Raw genomic sequence first — 19,796 nt, forward strand, 5'->3', positions numbered from 1 at the left:
AATTAATCTCTTTAAAATTTAATAATACACTTTCTGTGAAAATTTGAAGAAGATTGCCCAAAAAAATGTAGGAGGAGATAGACTTTTAGTGAAATGGTCTTTTTTTTTTGCGTTTTTAGTTTGTGCTTCCATTAGGAACCTATTGAGGACTTTGATTGTTATATCTAAAAGAATATTTTTAATTTTTTCAAGCGATAAAAATTTTCTGATAGCTCAGATAGTACTCTATAAAATAAGATCAAATTGTAAAAATCAAGGTGGACCCCCTATGCCCTTAAATGAAATCAAAACATCAACCATTGTTAGAAATGATCAAGATATGGCCTGCAATTTAGATCAAAAGCAAAAAAGGAGCATGTATGTAAATTTTCAATTATAAAAAATCTTGAACTTGATTTTGTTACAATAGTTGTTTTACAACTAAAAAGTATGTTGCAAGTTACAAACTTTATTTTTGCAGGCTACAGTTTGCATACCCCAATATAAAGCAAGCAACTGACTGTTGGGTCTCAGGCTAGTTTGAAATTAGAAATAATAATGACTAACTCAGACTTGTTTGATTTTCTTAGCAAAATTCAGGCTGACTTGGATATGATTTTTAGTCTAAGGCTTCTTTTCAGACATAAAAGTTTGATCATACCACTGCGATCACCAGACTTGAAGCTTTGGGTAGACTGAGACCTGGGTTTTGTTTTTATTAAAACTCATCAGTCAGTTTTAACTGTTATCGTTAGCTTACCTCATAACTTATTTAAATCCAGGGTTTAGCTCTGTTAGCTCAGGCTGACTTTTATGCCCAAAAGACTTTTATGTTAACTTATAGTAGATTTTACTTGAAGATTAATTGTATACAAATATTATGTATATGTTTTCAAACTAGGTTGCTTTCTTATAATATTTTTGTAATATTATGTTAAGTTATATACTTAATTTTATTTTACTTTAGTAAAATTGTAATTATAAAAAATAAAATATAAATGACAGCTTTAAAAAAATTAACATTTAAAAAATTGTATTACATTGAATTCATAAAGTTACACTTTAGCTTAAATTTATTTAAGGACATGGGAAGGGTAAATTACTTTTTTTTTACAATTTGATCTTATTTTATGGAGTTTTAACTAAACTACAACTTGCTTTTTTCAGATTTCTAAAATTCAAATAAATATTGAGATATAGCAGGTCAAAGTCAGAGGCAAAAAAAGGTTTATTTATGGGAAGGGCAAACTAAAAGCATAAAAAAAAAACATTTCTATAAAAAACTATCTGCTACGTTTTTTGATATAAATACCTCAAACTTTCAGAAAATGTTCCTTGCAGTATTCAGAAAATTCTGTTTTAAGAAGTATTAAAAAGTTAAACAATAAAAATGTTTAGAAAAAAACTTAGCAGTTTTTTTGTTTATTTTATACATAAAACTCTTATTTTTCTATTAAAAAAATCTTCACAACAGAGTTTTCTAAATACTGCTAGGAACATTTCCTGAAAGTTTGCGGTATTTGTCTGCAAAGCTTAGGAGGAGATAGTTTTTAGTGAAATAGTTTTTATTTTCTGTTTTAGTTTGCGCCTCTCTTAAGCAACCTATTGTTGCCTCCAACTGTGACCTGCTAATTCTTTAAAAATATTTAGAATTAAAAAAGTTTGCAAAAATCAACTTGCAACTTACTTAAAGTTCTATAAAGTAAGATCAAATTGTGTAAAAAGTGATATACCTTTCCTATGCCCTTAATTACAATTTTGAATAAATTTTTTATATAACATTTTTTCGTAAGTTTTAAAAGTCAGTAATATTTTCTTTATTTTTACTTTTATTTTAAGGCCGGTCCTTTTTAAGATCTCAATATTTCAAGTGGTCTCATCAAAATTTTGTTGATAAAGTTGACTTGACAAAATTTTGTTGATAAAGTAAGGTTATACCTAAACACTTTATTAGATATAGAATTTTTCATACAAAACTATAAGGTATAAAAAAAAAATTAATTAAAAAAATAAATATAAAACCATATCTTAAAAAAAAGTAATTATGTATATAAAATCGTATCCACTCAAAATGCTCAAATAAATTGAAATCAGTTTCAAAATTTAGATGAAAAGGTTTTCCAAAGTGGTCAATAGTTTGTTTTTGAATAAATATATTAATGAAGATAAAGTTTCTATAAAAAAAACTTTTGTTAAAGGGAAATTTTCTCAGATTTACTTTTGGAATCACTGCCATAAAGTGATTCATTCAAATTATTGAATCTCAGTTTTTTTTTTGAAGTTTATTAACTACGTTTAAGCAGCTTATAGTTGTTGAGTAGTTGATACTTTATAGGTGACTAGGAAAACATTCAAAAGTTGTTGAAAAAATGTTATACACATGAAAAACTACTATAAATTCAAGTAAAAATGTGTATGTTTTTTTTTAATAAAAAATCCTGATAGACTATTTTCAATACTTGAATTTAGTTCTTTTTTAAGTCCAGAAAAAAAAGCTTGTTTCTTTGCCGACCACCTTTAGAATAAAATAAGCTCAAAATTGTTTATAATTACTTCAAATGACTAAAGGTGTTAAGTAAAGAATAGCTTCAAATTGTTTGCTTAAAAGATTTAGCTGAGTAATCTATCTCATAATAACTAAAAAAAAAAGAAAAGTTAATTGGAGTTTGTACTATAACAAATGTTATTTTTTTGATATATGCTTTTGAACTATTACAATAGTTTGTTAAATCAGACAAAGTTACATAATTAATTCTGCAAAGTTTTACTAAATAAAGTTTCTTTAAGTTACAATAAAAGTACACTTTTAACTATTATATTTTAGTCTTTGTCTTGTTACAAGCTTTTGTAACTACAATCCTGTAAATTATCCAAACTTCTGTAACACAAACTAAATTCAGTATAAACAGGGGTTTGTTATAAGATAGTTTGCCGTGTGCACTAGTTAGGAGCTTTTAGTCAAAATGTCAGCAACAGCCTACAGACGTGCTTCTGAGAAGCAGGTGGAAGGCTTCTCCATCAGATCAGGAAAACAAAACACCAAGGTTTGTTTATTTTAGAGCTATGTTAGTCCTTAAAATAGTTAGTTAATGAATTAATGATACTAAAAATTTGACAAGTATTTAAAATAAAAATGCTAACAACGTTTACAAGAAGTTTTATATAGTTTATATAAGTTTTTATAAAGAAGGTTCAAAGTTCTATTTTTATTTCAAATCATTAAAAATTAATAAATGAACACTAATTTTTTCACTGATCAATAGTATTATTACTTTTGTTTATAAAATATAGGAGTTAACTTTAATTATTACATATATACTGAAAATTACTCTTATTTTCTATATTAAGTATAATTTTTCATGTTTTCTACTAAACTTTTAACAATTACTTTCCACAGCTGGAACTTTTTTATATGTATTTATATGTGTATGATAATTTATTATAAGCATAAAAAATATAATTGCTTTTCTAAGTAAAGTATCATATGCCATGTAACAATTTTTAAAACTATTTAACCTCACAGCTAGCCAACCCACCAGTAGCAGGTGCGTTCAAACAGAGGCCAATAGTTGCAACTTCATTCAGAAAGTTTTACGAAAGAGGAGACTTTCCAATTGCTCTTGAACACGACACCAAAGGAAACAGAATTGCATGGAAGGTTATTCAGTTTTTAAATTGTGAAAACAAATGTCATATTCTTCTTTTGGTTTAGATTTATAAAACTAACAATGTTATAGCAGAAAACACAACTTGATACTAAATATACACATATTGCTTGTAAATAATTATACATTATAATTACTACAAACATAAACCTTTTGTGCAAATTTTAGTGATTATTGTATTTATTGTTTTATTTTGTAATAAAAAATACTAAAATTTGCTCAGGTTTTCTTCTGTTGCATAAAAGTAAACTTTATTTTAGTTATTTATAAAAAATATTGGGTATTAAAATTTAATTAGCAAATTTATTTATTGTTTATAGTTTGTCTTAGTTTTCAATAAGTTTTATAGTTGTAAGTTGAAAATGTTTAGTCTAAGAGTAATTAAACCTAAAAATAAATAGACTATTCTTACAAAATTTTTAGAGTATTTAGACTTTTTAAATTTTTTGGTAGCTTCAATATTTTATTATTTTTTCTAAAAGTCAACTAAATATTTTTTTACTACCTTTTATAATTTTTTTTAATTTCACAGTTTAGTTCATTTTTCATAGTAAAACAAACTCAAAGAAAAAAAATGTTTGCAACAAAATTATTTTTTTATCATTTTTAAGCAGTATAATAAAAGCTACAATTGTTTAAAAGATGACGTGCATAAATGATAGGAATACAAGCTAATTTTCAGTTTTTTTTCTTACAATTCAATGAATAATTTAGTGTTAGATTGTTGTGATGTCTTATTTATGCACTCATTTCTATATAATCTATTTTGAAAAGAAATAAGTTTTCAAAACTTTCAAATAAGCTTTTAAGCTTAAAATTTATAAAGTTTTTAATAAAAGTTAGAAGTTTAATAAAAACCATAAGTTTAATAAAAGTTTATTAATGTATTACGTTTAGTTAAGTATTTTTTTTGCTTACGTCACTGTTTCCCAAACTCATTTTCATAAACGCCCCCTTTGTAGATATTTAAAGAAAATCGCCCATTTATTATATATTGCTCCTTTACTACTAAATTACCTATTTTCGTTTCTTTTGTAAATATATGTATTTCAATAAATACTTTCGATTAAGAATTGACATTAGAAGTATTACCACAAACATTTACTTACATTTTTAAAAAGAGTTTAGAAGTAAACTTAAGACTTGAACAGTGAAGCAATAATAATTAAACGTTATAATCCAATTTCAAACCAACAGTTAATTAAAACGGGTATTACCCACACATTAAGAATTTTTCATTAAACGTTTATACCTTTTTATTATGTATAAATATTAGTCTTTTAACTTTAGTGTACCATATAATTTTAATGTTTAAATGTATATATTTTGTTAGTTTACCTGTTATATAGTTTTAGTTCTTTTGCAAAGATTTTTTTTTGATAACTACTAAGGTAGTGTCGAAACGTTGTTGCCGTATTGCTATAAATAAGTTATAAAACTTTGTTTGGTTAGTTTTTTTCCCAACTTACTAATTAACAGCCACTGACATCCATGCTAACAAATGGGCGTTTTATTGTTCATTTTGGGAAATCCTGGTCTACACGTTTAATTCTTTGTATTTTCCACCTAAGCTTTAAAGCTTCTTTATCAAAAATAAGTATTAGAAAAAGTACCTCTATTTAAATAAAAAAAAAACTTTTTTAGCTATTAGCAAACTGTTTTACTTCATAAGAGTATACTTTCACTTATTTACTTGGATAAATAACTGCAATAGTTGAGTTTTTTACATTTAAAAAGATTGTATTAGTTTAAGTAAAAATAAACAAACATCTTTTGAGTTGTAATTTTTTTTTTAATTTAAAACAAATAAGTCTAAACTAAAGTATAATGTATTTTATAAAATCTGCAAACCTACTTTTTTCCTAAATAATAATAAAAAATGTAATGAAAATCAATTAAAAAAATCTTTTTGATCAAGTCAGTAGTTTCAAAGGTGTTAACAAAAAGTTATTAATTAAATCTTAATCAATTAATATTAGTTTACCGCTAATTACATGTATCAATACTGCTTTTGGTTATGAACTAACACTAAAACAATTACCACAAAGATTTGCTTAATTAAAAAAATTTTAATACAAATTAATTTCAAATTTAACAAACTATTTTCTGTACCACTAGGTGGAGATAGAGAAGTTGGACTACCACCACTACCTGCCGCTGTTCTTTGACGGATTGTGCGAAACTGCTCACCCGTGGGAGTTCTTCGCCAGGCAGGGTGTCCACGATATGCTGGAACACGGGGGCTCTAAAATATTGCCCGTCATTCCCCAACTAATCATCCCCATTAAAAGTTCGTTCTACATCCTTAATAATGACTATTATTGTTTTATTCTACAAAGACCTAATGTTCAAACGATCTTTTTTTGTAGTTTTTTATTTTGTTATTATTTAGATGTCAGCTGTTTAGCCGATAAAAATGTTTTTTTTTTATAAATTGTAGTACCCTTAGAAAATTACACAAGTAGTTTAATATTATTGTTTTCTGTCGGTTGTATTTATAGTCGTTTGTGAAAAGTTAACCCAGTTGCAACTCTTAACTAAGAGTTTTAGGTCAGACGAAAATCTGTGTCTGTTAAAAAGTAAGACTTGGTAAATTATTATAGCTGCTGTTTTGAGAATTTAATATTCTTAAATACTAACATGATTTTTATAATTTTTGTGCTATCATTATCATATATTCTACTATTAATCATAAAGCAACTTTATCAAAGTAGTTATCTATTTGTATTAAACATTATAAGCTATGTAGAAGTAGCGACCTATATTTTTTGGCTCACTTTAGGCTAGTTTGTAGTTTTACAATATAGTTAAGTTACTAAACAATTGGAGATTGTTTTATTATTACAAGCTTGTTTTTAGAGATTTTTTATCTTGCAATCGTTAATGAATCCAATTATAAAACACACATAAACCATCTCAGTATATATTTCATGTAAATTATAATCAAAATAAAGTAAAACCTTAATCTCTACCCAAGAAAACTGAATAATTTGACACTAGTTTAATTTTGTGTCTGTTTGAATTTTTTATAAACTCATTAAAGTTAAAAATACATCGTACTAGTTGTACAATATTTTAATTTTTTTTATAGTCTATATATTATAAAAAATGTCTATATATTAGTCTATATATTACATTAAAAAAATTATAAAGCTTTAAATTTTTAGGTTTTTCTCAGAGTTTGTTTAAATCACAACAGAAATAAAGTTAAAACAAAGTTATTCAGTATTAATTTCTTAATTGGTCAGTTCCTTTAAAGTTAGTAAATTTTAATATGTATATTTCATGTTATATTTCAAGTATAATTCAAACATAATAAGCACTTTCGTAGTGTTTTAAAACAAGTGCTGTATTTTTCATTTAGAATTAATAGTATTTTTTTTAAGTTAAGTATAATATTTTGATTAAGGGTATAACGGGGCTTGTTTTTATACTGGCTCTTATTTGTAAGCTAAATACAATATATTATATATAAGCCAGTGTTTCAATAATATAAAACTTAAATTAGCATTTGTTATATAGGCTTTTTGATACAAATATAAGTCCCATAATTGTTTTAGTGTCAATTTATATGAAACAAAAAAATTTTACTTAAAGTATATCTTATCCTTTATTTTATTAAACAATTGGCCTCAAATTTTCTAATTTTCCATGCAGAATAGTAAAAATATTTTAGATTAATTATTTGAATATTTTACAAAACAAGCATTTTGTGACTGCAAAGAAAAGAAAAAGGTTAATATTTTTACAGAAAAAAAAACAAATTTTACTCAAAATTTAAAAAAAAAACTCTAAGATAAGATTAAATGTTAAATTAATATAGACTGATAAGGTTTTAGAGCAATTGTTTAAAACTGTAGGAGAAGATAAATTTCTATTGAAATATTCATTTTTTTGTCTTATAAGTTTGACTTTTCCATAAGGAACCTATTGAATTTTCTAATCTTTTACCCTATATTTCAAAAACTGATTTGATTTTTTAAATTCAGTAAAAGCAACTACTAACCAAGCTAAAAGTATTTTAATTAAGATCAATTCGTGAAAAAGTGCCTTATATCCGTTTAGATTTTAATACAGTATGTTTTAAACTGAAGTTACTATAAAGTCATAAAGTTTAATAATATTGTTTTTTTTTGTTAGAAATACCCGATTGTAAGCATATTTTTACTTTAACATCAAGCTATAAAACTTTCACATGTGGTTCAAAGAAAAACCATAAAAAAAAAAAGCAATCAAAAAAAGATTAGCTATTCTCGTTATAATTTTTGTGAAATTATTTTTGAAATGATTAGTTTAATTGTAGAAAAATTTAATCAATTTTTAAAGTAGTGTAAATTTTATATTTAAAACAGCTAAACCTTTTAAAAACTAAAATGTTAAGTTTTATATAGCAAAATACTTTAAGTATTTTGTCGTACACTAAAAAATGTATATTTATACTTTTATAGTCTTTTATAATTAAGCTTACTAAAAAAAAGTACTCAAACATACTAAACATACTTATATAAATTCCACTTAATTTTCTGCAAAAACATTGCAGCTAATTAAAAGTTTTATAACTGATAGTACTCTGTGGTTTATTTGTTTTGTGTCAAGTACAAGTTGATTATTTTAAGTACTTTTCTCACAATTATGTTATTCTTCCTAATGTTGGTTAGGTGAAATTTGCATGTTTAAGAATATTTTAAAAAACGTATCAATGTTTAAGATAACAAATTTATTTTTTAAAGCGAGGTTTTCATTTTGTAGTTTTATATCTGATAAGAAGTTGAATTTAAAGATGAAAGTTTAAAGGATTTTTTTTACTTAAATTTTTAGTTTTATAAACAATGCATGGAACAGTAATTATGCAAAATTATATAATTATTCACTTTGCTAAAGTTTAATTTTTTTTTATCCTCAAGTTTATTTTTGTTTTTATGTTATAGTTTTTAAAACAATACAACTAACTTTATTTTTGTGTTTTTATTTTCTACAGATTGTGATTGAATCTTAAATCAATTAATTATGGTTTGGTATTAGTTTAATTTGATTTAAAAATAAATCAGTTTTCCTCATGTAAGACGCAGTTACTATATATAAGAGGTTCTTAAAACAACAAATAAAACTAATAGTTTACTTTATTCAATATAAAATATTAAATTTTACACACAGACGCACTCAACACACGTAAGAGGTCGGTAATTTGCACAGCATTAAAAGTTTTACAACATCTTGTTGTTTCTGGAGAGTGCATTGGAGAAGCTCTTGTTCCCTACTACAGACAGATACTTCCCATACTCAACATTTTCAAAAACAACAACTGTTAGCAATTGTTTGTATGATTTAATTAATTGTTGTGATAGTATTAAAAGAGTTATTAGGCAAATAACAATAAAAATTCGAAAAATGTACAAACTTAAATTTTTAAATAAAATAATAATACAAAAAAATATCAAGAAGTGCTAGTTCTTTGTTTTTATACTTAATGGTTTACACAAAAACTTTTAATAAATTTTTGATATTAAGTTACATATGCTATTACAGAAATAATTAAAAAAAGTCTGAAAGCTTGTATAGTTTTTAGTTGATAAAACTGAATTTTGTAATATGATAAAAAACTAGCAACCAACAAAGAAGTGTATTTTAAGAAAGAAAAAAAAAACATAAATAAGACTTTTTATATATCTTTGAATCCTTTTGTAATTAGTTTCTAATGTTTGTATAATATAAACAGTGGCTTCAAAGTTTACTGGAAATTAGAAAAAAAAAGTTCAGTTTTAAAATACTTAAAGGGTTTGACTTCAATTAATATAAATGATAGTTCACACACAGTTTAAAAAAATTTAAATTGTTAAACCTCATTTTCTTATTAATCTTAATAAATATTTTAAAACTGACAGTGAACCTGGGAGACTACATCGACTACTCCCAGCAGAGGAGAGAGAACATCGGAGAGCTGATAAACGAGACACTAGAGGCGTTCGAGAGACACGGAGGAGAAGACGCCTTCATCAACATCAAGTACATGATCCCCACCTACGAGTCCTGCATGCTCAACTAACTCACCTCTCTCATATTAATTATCTTCTCTCATATGACTCTCTTGACCTTTTTGTAACTAGCTCTATGATTTTTGTGGTTATCTTTCTTAGCTCTTTAATATACTTTAAACTCTTATAAAAAAATTCGCAGTCGACTTTATCATAATTGAATATTGACAAAAAATTCTTTTAACTAGTACTTTAAATTTAGATATGTAAAAGTTAACTCTCTTATTAATAATCCCTGTAAATAACTTTACTCTTATTCAACTCTTTTATATGTGTACTGTTTTCTTTTGTTTGATATTTAAAATGTCCTTTCATCTTAAAAAAAAAATTCAAATAAGTATTACACGAGTTAATTTTTTAATATGTTTAAAAACTTTACATTTTACTTTAGAAATCCATTTTTATTTACTTTGCATAGTTTATTTTTATATAAAACAAATTTTGTATATCATATTATTTTTTTAATAATTTAAAGAATATTTCAACTCATATAACTCAATTTTCAACAACCAATAATGAATCCTATTTTTAACTGTGATTTTCATTATCTTTTATGTGCAAGTTTTGTCTTTATATTTGTAGTACCACTTTAAACATCACAAGTTTTAGAATAAAATACTAACTTTAAAGCGAGTTACTGCATTTAAATAAAAATAGTGTAAGTTGTGTTTTAAAACTGTTATTGGAAATATAATATTCAATAACGACTTAAATTTGTAGTTTTTAAAGATATAATTCAAGTTCTTATAAATAAACTGAACTTGAATAAGTCGTCCATAGTACCTATAAATCTTAAAACTTTGTTTGTAATTTATTATAAAAACGAAAAAAAAAACAAATAGTAATCGCACTACAAGTTTCTCCTCCAAAAGATTTGATTAAACAAAATTTAAGTTATCTTTAATATGCTTTTAAATAAAACAAAGATTAATAAGAAATAAGTAAGCCTCATAAAGTAAGTTAGCTAAGAATTTTGTTTAAGAAAAAAACTTAAGTTTCAGTCAAAACTCAAAAGTTAACACATTCACTCAAGTTCAAATAATTTACAAGACTTTAAACAGCTGTTTTGGTTTTGATAGAAACCACGAAAAATAGTTTGAAATTGTTTATGAATTTGCTTTAAGCATAGATAAAAGTATGATTTTATTTGCAGCAATATATTAAACATTAAAACCATTTCAAGCGTCAATGAACCATATACTTTCCTAGAACAATATTATCAATACTTAAAGTTGTTTTAAACAATAGAAAAATAAGTTTATATATTTAAAATTTCAACTATGGGACTCGTTATTCATTTCAAACGTTTTATTTTCAAATTGAAGGCTCAATTCTGGTGAATTTTCTGCGATTTCCTGATGCATTAAAGGAACATTGATCTGTTGTAAAATGTATTTATTAATATTGTTATTGATTTGTGTTGTTCATACACACAAGCAATAAGCTAAAAATAACACAATTAATAAAAATTAACTGTTTACAGAACTGTTCAAAAGTAAAAACTCAGCTTCTGAGTATTAAAAAATACTTTATTACGAAATAAAATATTTGTTTATTAAAAACCAACTTAAGGCTAAAATTTTAAATACGCAGTAGTGGTAATAGATTTGCTTAATTTCAACATAATTATTCAATTTTAATTTTTTTATTGACTATTACTCAGTCTAGTCTAAAAATAATTGATTGTACTTAAACGTTTAATAAAAATCAAGCTAAAAATTTCTATATATTCAATAAAAGGAATTGAGCAATAAAGTTTACAAAACAAGTATAACAAAACACATTAACAATTTTCTAAAACTTCTACCGTTGTTTATTTTTTATAGCTATTGATTTTATTCTCTTAACGCTAACACAGTAACTTTTCAAAATCATATGTACACAATAAACTAATTTTTAAATAACCGAAATTCTATCAAGTCTTTTACCTTTATTGTACATTTTTAAAAGTTTATTCATGTCTTAACACCTTAAAACGAAAAATTTTCTACTAAAACTTACTCAAAACACGAAGTAAAAATAATAAAAGTTCAAACGAAAGTTTTCGTACAATACTCATAAAAGCTCTTTTTAAAAAAAATAGTTAAGTGCTTGAACTAAAAACATTAAAGAAGCCACAACTTATGTAACAAATATAGATTCGTACTTTTTACAAAATGATCTAAAAATCTATTAATTTTTTAAATTAATTTAGATATCGTGTTCAAACAAAACTAAAAGGACACAACATGTATAACTGTTTTAAAACAGATATGCAAAACATTATCTTTTCAAACCAAAACTCTAAACTTCTTGTTTAAAGTTTTCACAAATAACTTTATACAAAAATTAAAAAGTAAACACGTAAATAAAAATTATAAATACTAAAATAAACGAACCGAAACTCTATTGTCTTGTTCGAACTCGAGTTCGGATAACGATGAATTCACTGTGTAGTTGACCGGTAAATCGAAGAAGTGAGATCGAGGTTTCCTCCGCATCCGGATAACCACAAACACGACGGTGACGCAAATGACCACAACCGATACAAGCACCATAATCAGGATTGTAAGTACGAAGTTCCTGTGAAGATAATTAGTATAAACTCAATAAACTACAACCGATACAAGCACCATAATCAGGATTGTTAGTACGAAATTCCTGTGAAGATAATTAGTATAAACTCAATAAACTACAACCTATACAAGTACCATAATCAGGATTGTTAGTATGAAGTTCCTGTGAAGATATTTAATATAAACTCAATAAACCACAACCGATACAAGCACCATAATCAGGATTGTGAGTACGAAGTTCCTGTGAAGATATTTAATATAAACTCAATAAACTACAACTGATACAAGCACTAATTTCAGGATTGTTAGTGCGAAATTCCTGTGAAGATAATTAGTATAAACTTAATAAACTACAACCTATACAAGTACCATAATCAGGATTGTTAGTACGAAGTTCCTGTGAAGATAATTAGTATAAACTCAATAAACTACAACCGATACAAGCACCATTAACAGGACTGTTAGTACGAAGTTCCTGTGAAGATAATTAGTATAAACTCAATAAACTACAACCGATACAAGCACCATAATCAGGATTGTTAGCACAAAGTTCCTGTGAAGATAACTAATATAAACTCAATAAACTACAACTGATACAAGCATCATAATTAGGATTGTAAGTACGAAGTTCCTGTGAAGATAATAAGTATAAACTTAATAGACTACAACCGATACAAGCACCATAAACAGGATTGTAAGTACGAAGTTCCTGTGAAGTTAATTGATATAAACTCAATAAACTACAACGGATACAAGCACCATTATCAGGATTTTTAGTACGAAGTTCCAGTGAAGATAGTTAATGTAAATTTACGTTTATCAAAATTGTTAGTACGAAGTTCCTGTGAAGATAATTGATATAAATTTACTAATATTAGGGTTGTTAATACAAAGTTCCTAGAAAAAATAGCATATGTATTTAAAATACTTTTATAGTTATAAAAAGTTTTAAAACATAAGTTATACTAAATCAATCTACATTACTTCTACTATTTATACAATTTTTTAGTTTAAAAACATATACTCTATTTTTAAATTACATAAAATTCAATGTCTATTTTCTAATGAAGTTTTATTTTTGATACAAAGTTAAAGACCACATAAGAACATGGTAAATATATTTTAATCTTGTTACAATTGTATATCTTAAGATAAAACGTCTTTTTTGAATTACGTATTTAATTCTGTTGAATTTCATTAGATTAGAATTGTAAACGCAAGCACAAGATGGTTATATAAAAGTTTATCTTTATTAAGTCTTTTACAATTTAAATTTCATGTTTAATATTTGAAATAAAAAATGAAAGATTGAGAACTTAATTTAGTTTTTGTTTAACCTAGTTTTGGTTTTATAGCTTTTAACTTTTAAATATACGAAATAAAGTATTTATCAGCTTCAATTCAGAAAAAAACTGTTAAAAATTGAATAGTGCTACTCATAACTTTTCAAATATTAATAATTCGATTGTTTCTAATAACTATTTGAATTAAGAAAGTTTAAATTAGAATTAAAAAACTGTTAACTTTTACGTGTAAAATAGTTTTTTGTTTAAAATAAAAAAATACAAACCAGTGTTTTTTATCCATAGTAGAAGTGTTTTTCGATTGTTGCTTTTTTTGTTCTGTAAAAAATACACTTATTCAATTTTTCAACAATCATATTTCAAAAAATATAGTAGTTTTCACTTTATTAACAGTTTTTGTGAAAAAACGAAGTTTAGACTACATAAAAACAAAACAATTTATATATTTTTTCACAGTTTTGATAATTAAAGAGTGAAATATTGTTTAATTTCGTATCCAACGAGTAATTATAACATTTTACCTTCATTTTTGCGTGAACTTTTTGTATTTTCATCTGCTGTATTATTATTTCCATACGACTGTTTTGTGCTCAGTCCATCATCATTACTTGCTGTTGTAGGTTTGTTAACAAAATGTGTAGATGAATAATTTGATGTTGTAAATAGTTTCTGTTTTGTTGATTGAAGTTCAGTATTCGTTGTCGTAATATCTTGTGTTGTTTCTTTCATATTTTTATTTGTGTTATTTTGTGTTGTTGTGTTTTTACCAGCAACTAAATTGTTAAGGACTCTTGTAAAAGTTTTCATTGAACTTTTAAGAGTCTTTGCAACAGTGTTAGGTAGCTTTTGGCTGTCTGCTAATTTATTGTGGGTTGTAAAACTGTTTGTACTTCCATTAAAGCTGTTTTTACTAGCTGTTGTTAATTCGTTGACTTTGGAAGGTACTTCTACTTTTTGCGTTGTTGTAAAATCGTTTTCTGCGGTTTTCTCAGTAGTGGGACTAACTGTTGTAGGTTTAGGTTGTTTCGCTGTATCAGATTTTAATGTTGTGGCTTGTTTCGTTGTAGTTTCCTTAGTTGTAGTTTTCATTGTTGAGGTAGTTTGAGTTGTTGGAGCAGCCATAGTTGTCTCAGCGGAGTAATCAATAGAAACTATAAAAAATTCCGTATATTACGTAATAATCTTGTATAAAAATATGTGCTTTGTATACAACGTTTTATTCTAGGTTATAAAGATTTCTACGTACTTTTTATCATAATCCAAAATATTGTTTATAAAATTATCTATAAAAAACATTTAAAATTTTTATTATTAGCAAAAAGAAACTAAAAACGTTTTGTTATGTTGTAACTTATAAATTTATAAAAATTGTTACAAGCAACTATCAATTATGAAACAACAGATACAAACAAATAAAGAGTTTGTATTGCATAATTTAAAAACGATACATTTTTAATTGGTTTTGTAAACGTAACTTGTTTTAAATTCTTTTTTAAATATGCACTTTAAGTATTACACTAGAAAATTTAAAGTCTGTATTACATGCTTTAACAATACATATTGTTTATTAAAAATTTTACCTTCTCTGTAATAAATTTGAAATTTTCTTAAATTGTTCGGGTTAGTTGTATCTTGTTTTTCAGAGCTAACTAACTCTATTTCAATTTCGTTTGATTTGTATAAAATTTTTGACTGATCATTTATTTCTCCACAAAATTTATTCGATTTGTTGTCACTTTTACCTAGAAAGTTATTATTTGTGATATTCTTTAACTTCTTAAGTTTTAAAGTTAAAGTATATTTTAAAACGTCAAGTATCTTGAATTAAACGTTTTTTATTACGTATAAGCACTATTTTATCAAAGTTTATTACTATACTCAATAACGTCATATTTTTATAAAGTTGTATAAACATCAATAAAACACCTGAAAACCTTTTTATGAAAATGTTTTCAGAAAAACATGTTTCTATTTATTATTATGACACGCTACTTTTATTAAAACTCATAACATTTTTATTAACAAAACAAGTCATAATGGTTTTAATTAGTAACTGCTACATTTTTTTATTGGTTATGACCAAAAATATTGTTAAAAGGAAAATGCTTTTTGTTATTTTTGTGGAATTTTTCTGCAACACTTATAACAAAAAAAACAATAGTAATAATGTTGCAAAATATGATGTATCTATTTAATTATTGTATTTATAAAACAAGCGATCAATCATTTCTCTGCAATATTTGTTAATTTTTTACGTTTTTTTCAGTAATTTTTTTTTGTAGTTTTCTTTGTTTTCCCTTCATTTCTAAAATTCTTAAAACTTAACAATAGAAGTTGATTATTTTCTTATTACTTAAACTCATTAAAACTTTACAAAATTTGATATAACAAGTATATAATACTTTAAATTAAGTTAATTAGGCATAACAAAATTTTCATAAAAATGAAAACTCTATTTATTACTTTGTTTTTATAACCAATAAAAAACTGCTACATACATTAAAATATTTCAAATATTTATAACAAAAACAAACAAACTTGTAATTTTCACATGGTCTTTATTCTCACAGTTTTCATATTTTCCATTTCCGAGTGTGAAATTACCGAAAGCAATGAGAATATGTTTCTGGTTTGAACTTTTTATTTTGTATTTGCACGTGACGTAATCTGGGTAGGATTTCGGGTATAAAGGCGACATTATGACGTCATCATCATCAGTTGCTTGTAACACTTCATCACACACTAGAAATATTAAAAGAGTAGTAATTAAACTCTAATTCATACACTGTGGTTAATAAAATAACAGAATAAAAGCTTAAATTTTGTGCTCAGTACTTAAGCTTATTTTGCAGTGTATTATAATTATTTTTATATTAAGTTTTTGCACAACTTTAAAACATTTAAACACAGCAAAACTACCTTACAAAAAATATATTTTTTTTATTGGCTAAAGTTAATGTTAAACATATAGAACAATTCTGAAACCCTATCTGTGTATTCTTTTAGCTCTGCAACAGCAATTATATTCTAAAGGATTTTAAATTGTTTTTTTTTTACTTTAATAAAAAATAAACACCTGCTGAGACAACGACCCTGAACCTTTCCTTTCTCAACCCCATATTTCCAACCTTGTCACTCTTAAACTGCATGTGGGTTCTCCTGCTCACCTTGTCGCCCTGAGTGAAGCTGAACAGGTAGGTGTCTTGTTTTAGGGGATTTTTTTCAGTGGCGCAAGGTTGGCGCTCGATCATTTTGTATTTTTTGGCGCCAATCGCGATGAGCTGCGTCAAAGCGACTTTATCAAGGCTGAAAATAAAAAAATCAAACTATTTATTGTGTAGAATATAAATTTTTCTTCATCGTTAAAGTATCAAAAACAGTAAGTTTTTAAAAATTACAAAAATAAAACATAAGCAAAAAAAACAACATACACAACAGAGGTTGTTAGTTGAGAACATACATTTACGTTTTTAAATTATATAAAAGAGGATAATGTGTTGGTGATTTTATTTATAAAACGTGTTTATTGTTTATATTGAAGTAAATTTGTTTTTCAAAATATCAGTTTAATATATAACACTTACTTAATTGATTATTAGCGTAAAAAATAGGCACGACAAAGTATAACAAGTAAAAGCATATATGTTAAAAACACACTAAAAGTTATATAAAAATTTCACATAACATAAAATGTTTGGAAAACAAATGTAAAAATAATTTTTTAAAGTTTCTTACTTGTATGCAAAAAACTGAACTTAATTTATTTAACTTTTTTTTACATTATTAAAACATTAAGCTGTTATGTTGAAGAGCTAATAAAAGTATGCAAATATAATACTGAAAATATTTATTATAAAGTAAAGACTTTTGTAAATACTTAAATTGTGTATAGTTGTTTTGGCTAAGTTTTTGTTAAAACGTTGTTTATAATATGAAAACTTCAAAATTAAGTTTTTTTAGTACAGTATTTTCATTTAAATTTTCAAAATTTTAAAATTAACAAACTAGTTTTAATAATTCATACGACTAAAAATTCATAGAAAGTACTTAGAACTATATAAAAACTTTAAAAACAACTTGTGTCTACTTTGAAAGTTTCAAAACTTTAGAGTTAACATACCTTTCAAAATTCGTGTATTCCATGTATTCTATTGAAATAGTTATAAGATCCTACTTAGTTTAATTTTATTTACCTTACTTTTCATCATAATTGACATATGGTTTTTAATTAATTAGTTAAACTTCAAACTATAATATAACACTTTAAGCTATATGTCAAGTATGGCTTTAATTTACAGTTATTTTTTTTAGTATTAAAACATTTTCAAAGAACTAAGTTTTTTTATAAGCTGATACCCATAAATCTTTCTACAACATTTCTAAACTGTTTCCAAAATAACGTTTGAAATACGAATTTTCATGGTAATTAACTTAGATAACTTACTTAATTTTTGATAAAAACTATCATTTTAATTAATTTAATAATTATAATGTATTTAAATTATAAAAGATATATAACATACCATCGGTTTCCAGATTTTTCCAGGAAAAGTTCCTCGAACCGGAACCGGATGCCGCTACCGAACTCCTGAGTGAAAGACCAAGTTTGACTGATGTCAGCTCCGTAGTTTCCAGGGTAACCCGGGGATTCCACGGTTACCATGCCTATGTTCGTGTACTTGACGGCTTTAGATGTTGCTAGTGACGTAACAATTACGATAGCGAACGTGAGAAGTTTTAATAAATTCATTTTGTCAATTTAACTGTTTAAAAAATATCTTATATTACATTATGAATTTTAATACGTTTTTTGTTAAACTTAACAAACGAGCCTTTAAAAAATTTCATGCTTATGCTAAGATAACGTAAATTAATTTAAATTGAAAAAATACTTTTAATAAGTTTGTTTATAAAGTATAGTTGTTGAAGTTTGTTTTTATACAGTTTAATATTAAGTCACTTAGTTGTTTGTACTGAAATATCTGTGAAGCCTTCTTGCAAGAAAAAATACAAAGCTTATTGTTTGAGGTTAGCTTAGTTTAAAACAAAACTAAATATATTAAAAAAAAAACAAAAAAATTATATTGTGAACTAGTTCGAATTTAACTTTACTTGGTTTAAATCAACAAAAACTAGAAATAAACTTTAGTGGCTTTCTAAAACATTTTTTTGTTATTTTTTATGTAAGTTAAAACTGTTTTACAAAATATTTACTTGGCTTCTAAAATAAACCTCAACCAATAAAAGTAAACTGAGCTCAGTTTACTTTAAGTAAAACTTAAAACTACCTAAACTTCTAAGAAAAATGAGAAACAATTTTTAAGATAAAAAAAAAACACTTTATTTACTGCGGTTTTGAATACTAACAAAAAGGAAGTTATTGAACTTACATCAATTGTTTAATTAATTGAACAATTATATAATGTTATATAAACTGATACTTTTTATAAAATAATTGCAATAAATTTCCGTGAAATTATTTCAATTCAATTAAATTAATTTAGTCAAATTAATTAGTCTCTTTTTAATGGTTTTTTAATTTTAATTTTTAGTTTTAATTAAAATAACTAGTTTTTTTCGGTTGAAGCTAATTAAAACATGTTGTTCAAAATATAAACTACCTGACTTATCATTCTTTTTATGAAAATGTTTTTTTAGACCAAATACTAGCTGACATAGTGTAATGTAATTTAAACTTAACGTGGTTTTCGTAAACATGAACTTTTATACACTGTGTATAAATAACCCATATAATGCTAGTTACCACTGTGAGTTAGTTTTCGTTGTTTTACGAGCAATGAAATAACTTTACTGTTGTAATTTATTTTATAAGGAATAACATATTTCAACTTTATTTGTATTAACAAAAGACTTAAATCTTTTTATAAAAACCTTTTTCTCAAACTTTGAACTTAGTAATATTAACTTCGTACGAAAAATACACAATAGCATTTTACAGTGAATTTACTTATCTAAATTACTAATAACCAATTTCACTCCAGTTTAAGCAATTTTAACAAAGAAAATTGCATTTACGTACATTCATAAAGTGGTTTTAATTTATTAATAAAAAAAAAATAAACTTCATAAATTGTTGTAGTAAAGCAATAGACATGTAGATGTATAAAGTTATGATTATAAATGAACACAATATAAACATAAGAAGAAATGATAGTAGTTGATAAGAGTTTAAGAGAAAAAGAAAAAGTTTAGCACAAACTTACAATAAAGAAAGCGTTCGCATATATTGTTATAACGACT

The 19,796-nt window shown here is 24.9% G+C and overlaps 1 protein-coding gene across 1 annotated transcript; it reads left to right on the forward strand.

Moving 5' to 3' along the window:
* Positions 1–2,884: 2,884 nt before the first annotated feature.
* LOC145840255 (parkin coregulated gene protein-like) lies at positions 2,885–10,016 on the forward strand. Its single transcript, XM_082947445.1, has 5 exons — positions 2,885–3,023; positions 3,503–3,637; positions 5,763–5,934; positions 8,799–8,948; positions 9,527–10,016. Exons 1-5 carry the CDS (start codon positions 2,943–2,945, stop codon positions 9,685–9,687), a joined length of 699 nt encoding a protein of 232 aa, XP_082803571.1. The 5' UTR covers positions 2,885–2,942; the 3' UTR covers positions 9,688–10,016.
* The last annotated feature ends 9,780 nt before the right edge of the window (positions 10,017–19,796 follow it).

The sequence above is a fragment of the Thalia democratica genome, chromosome 7, assembly GCF_965202585.1.
Source record: "Thalia democratica chromosome 7, ktThaDemo2.hap1.1, whole genome shotgun sequence".
Classification (NCBI taxonomy): Eukaryota; Metazoa; Chordata; class Thaliacea; order Salpida; family Salpidae; genus Thalia; species Thalia democratica.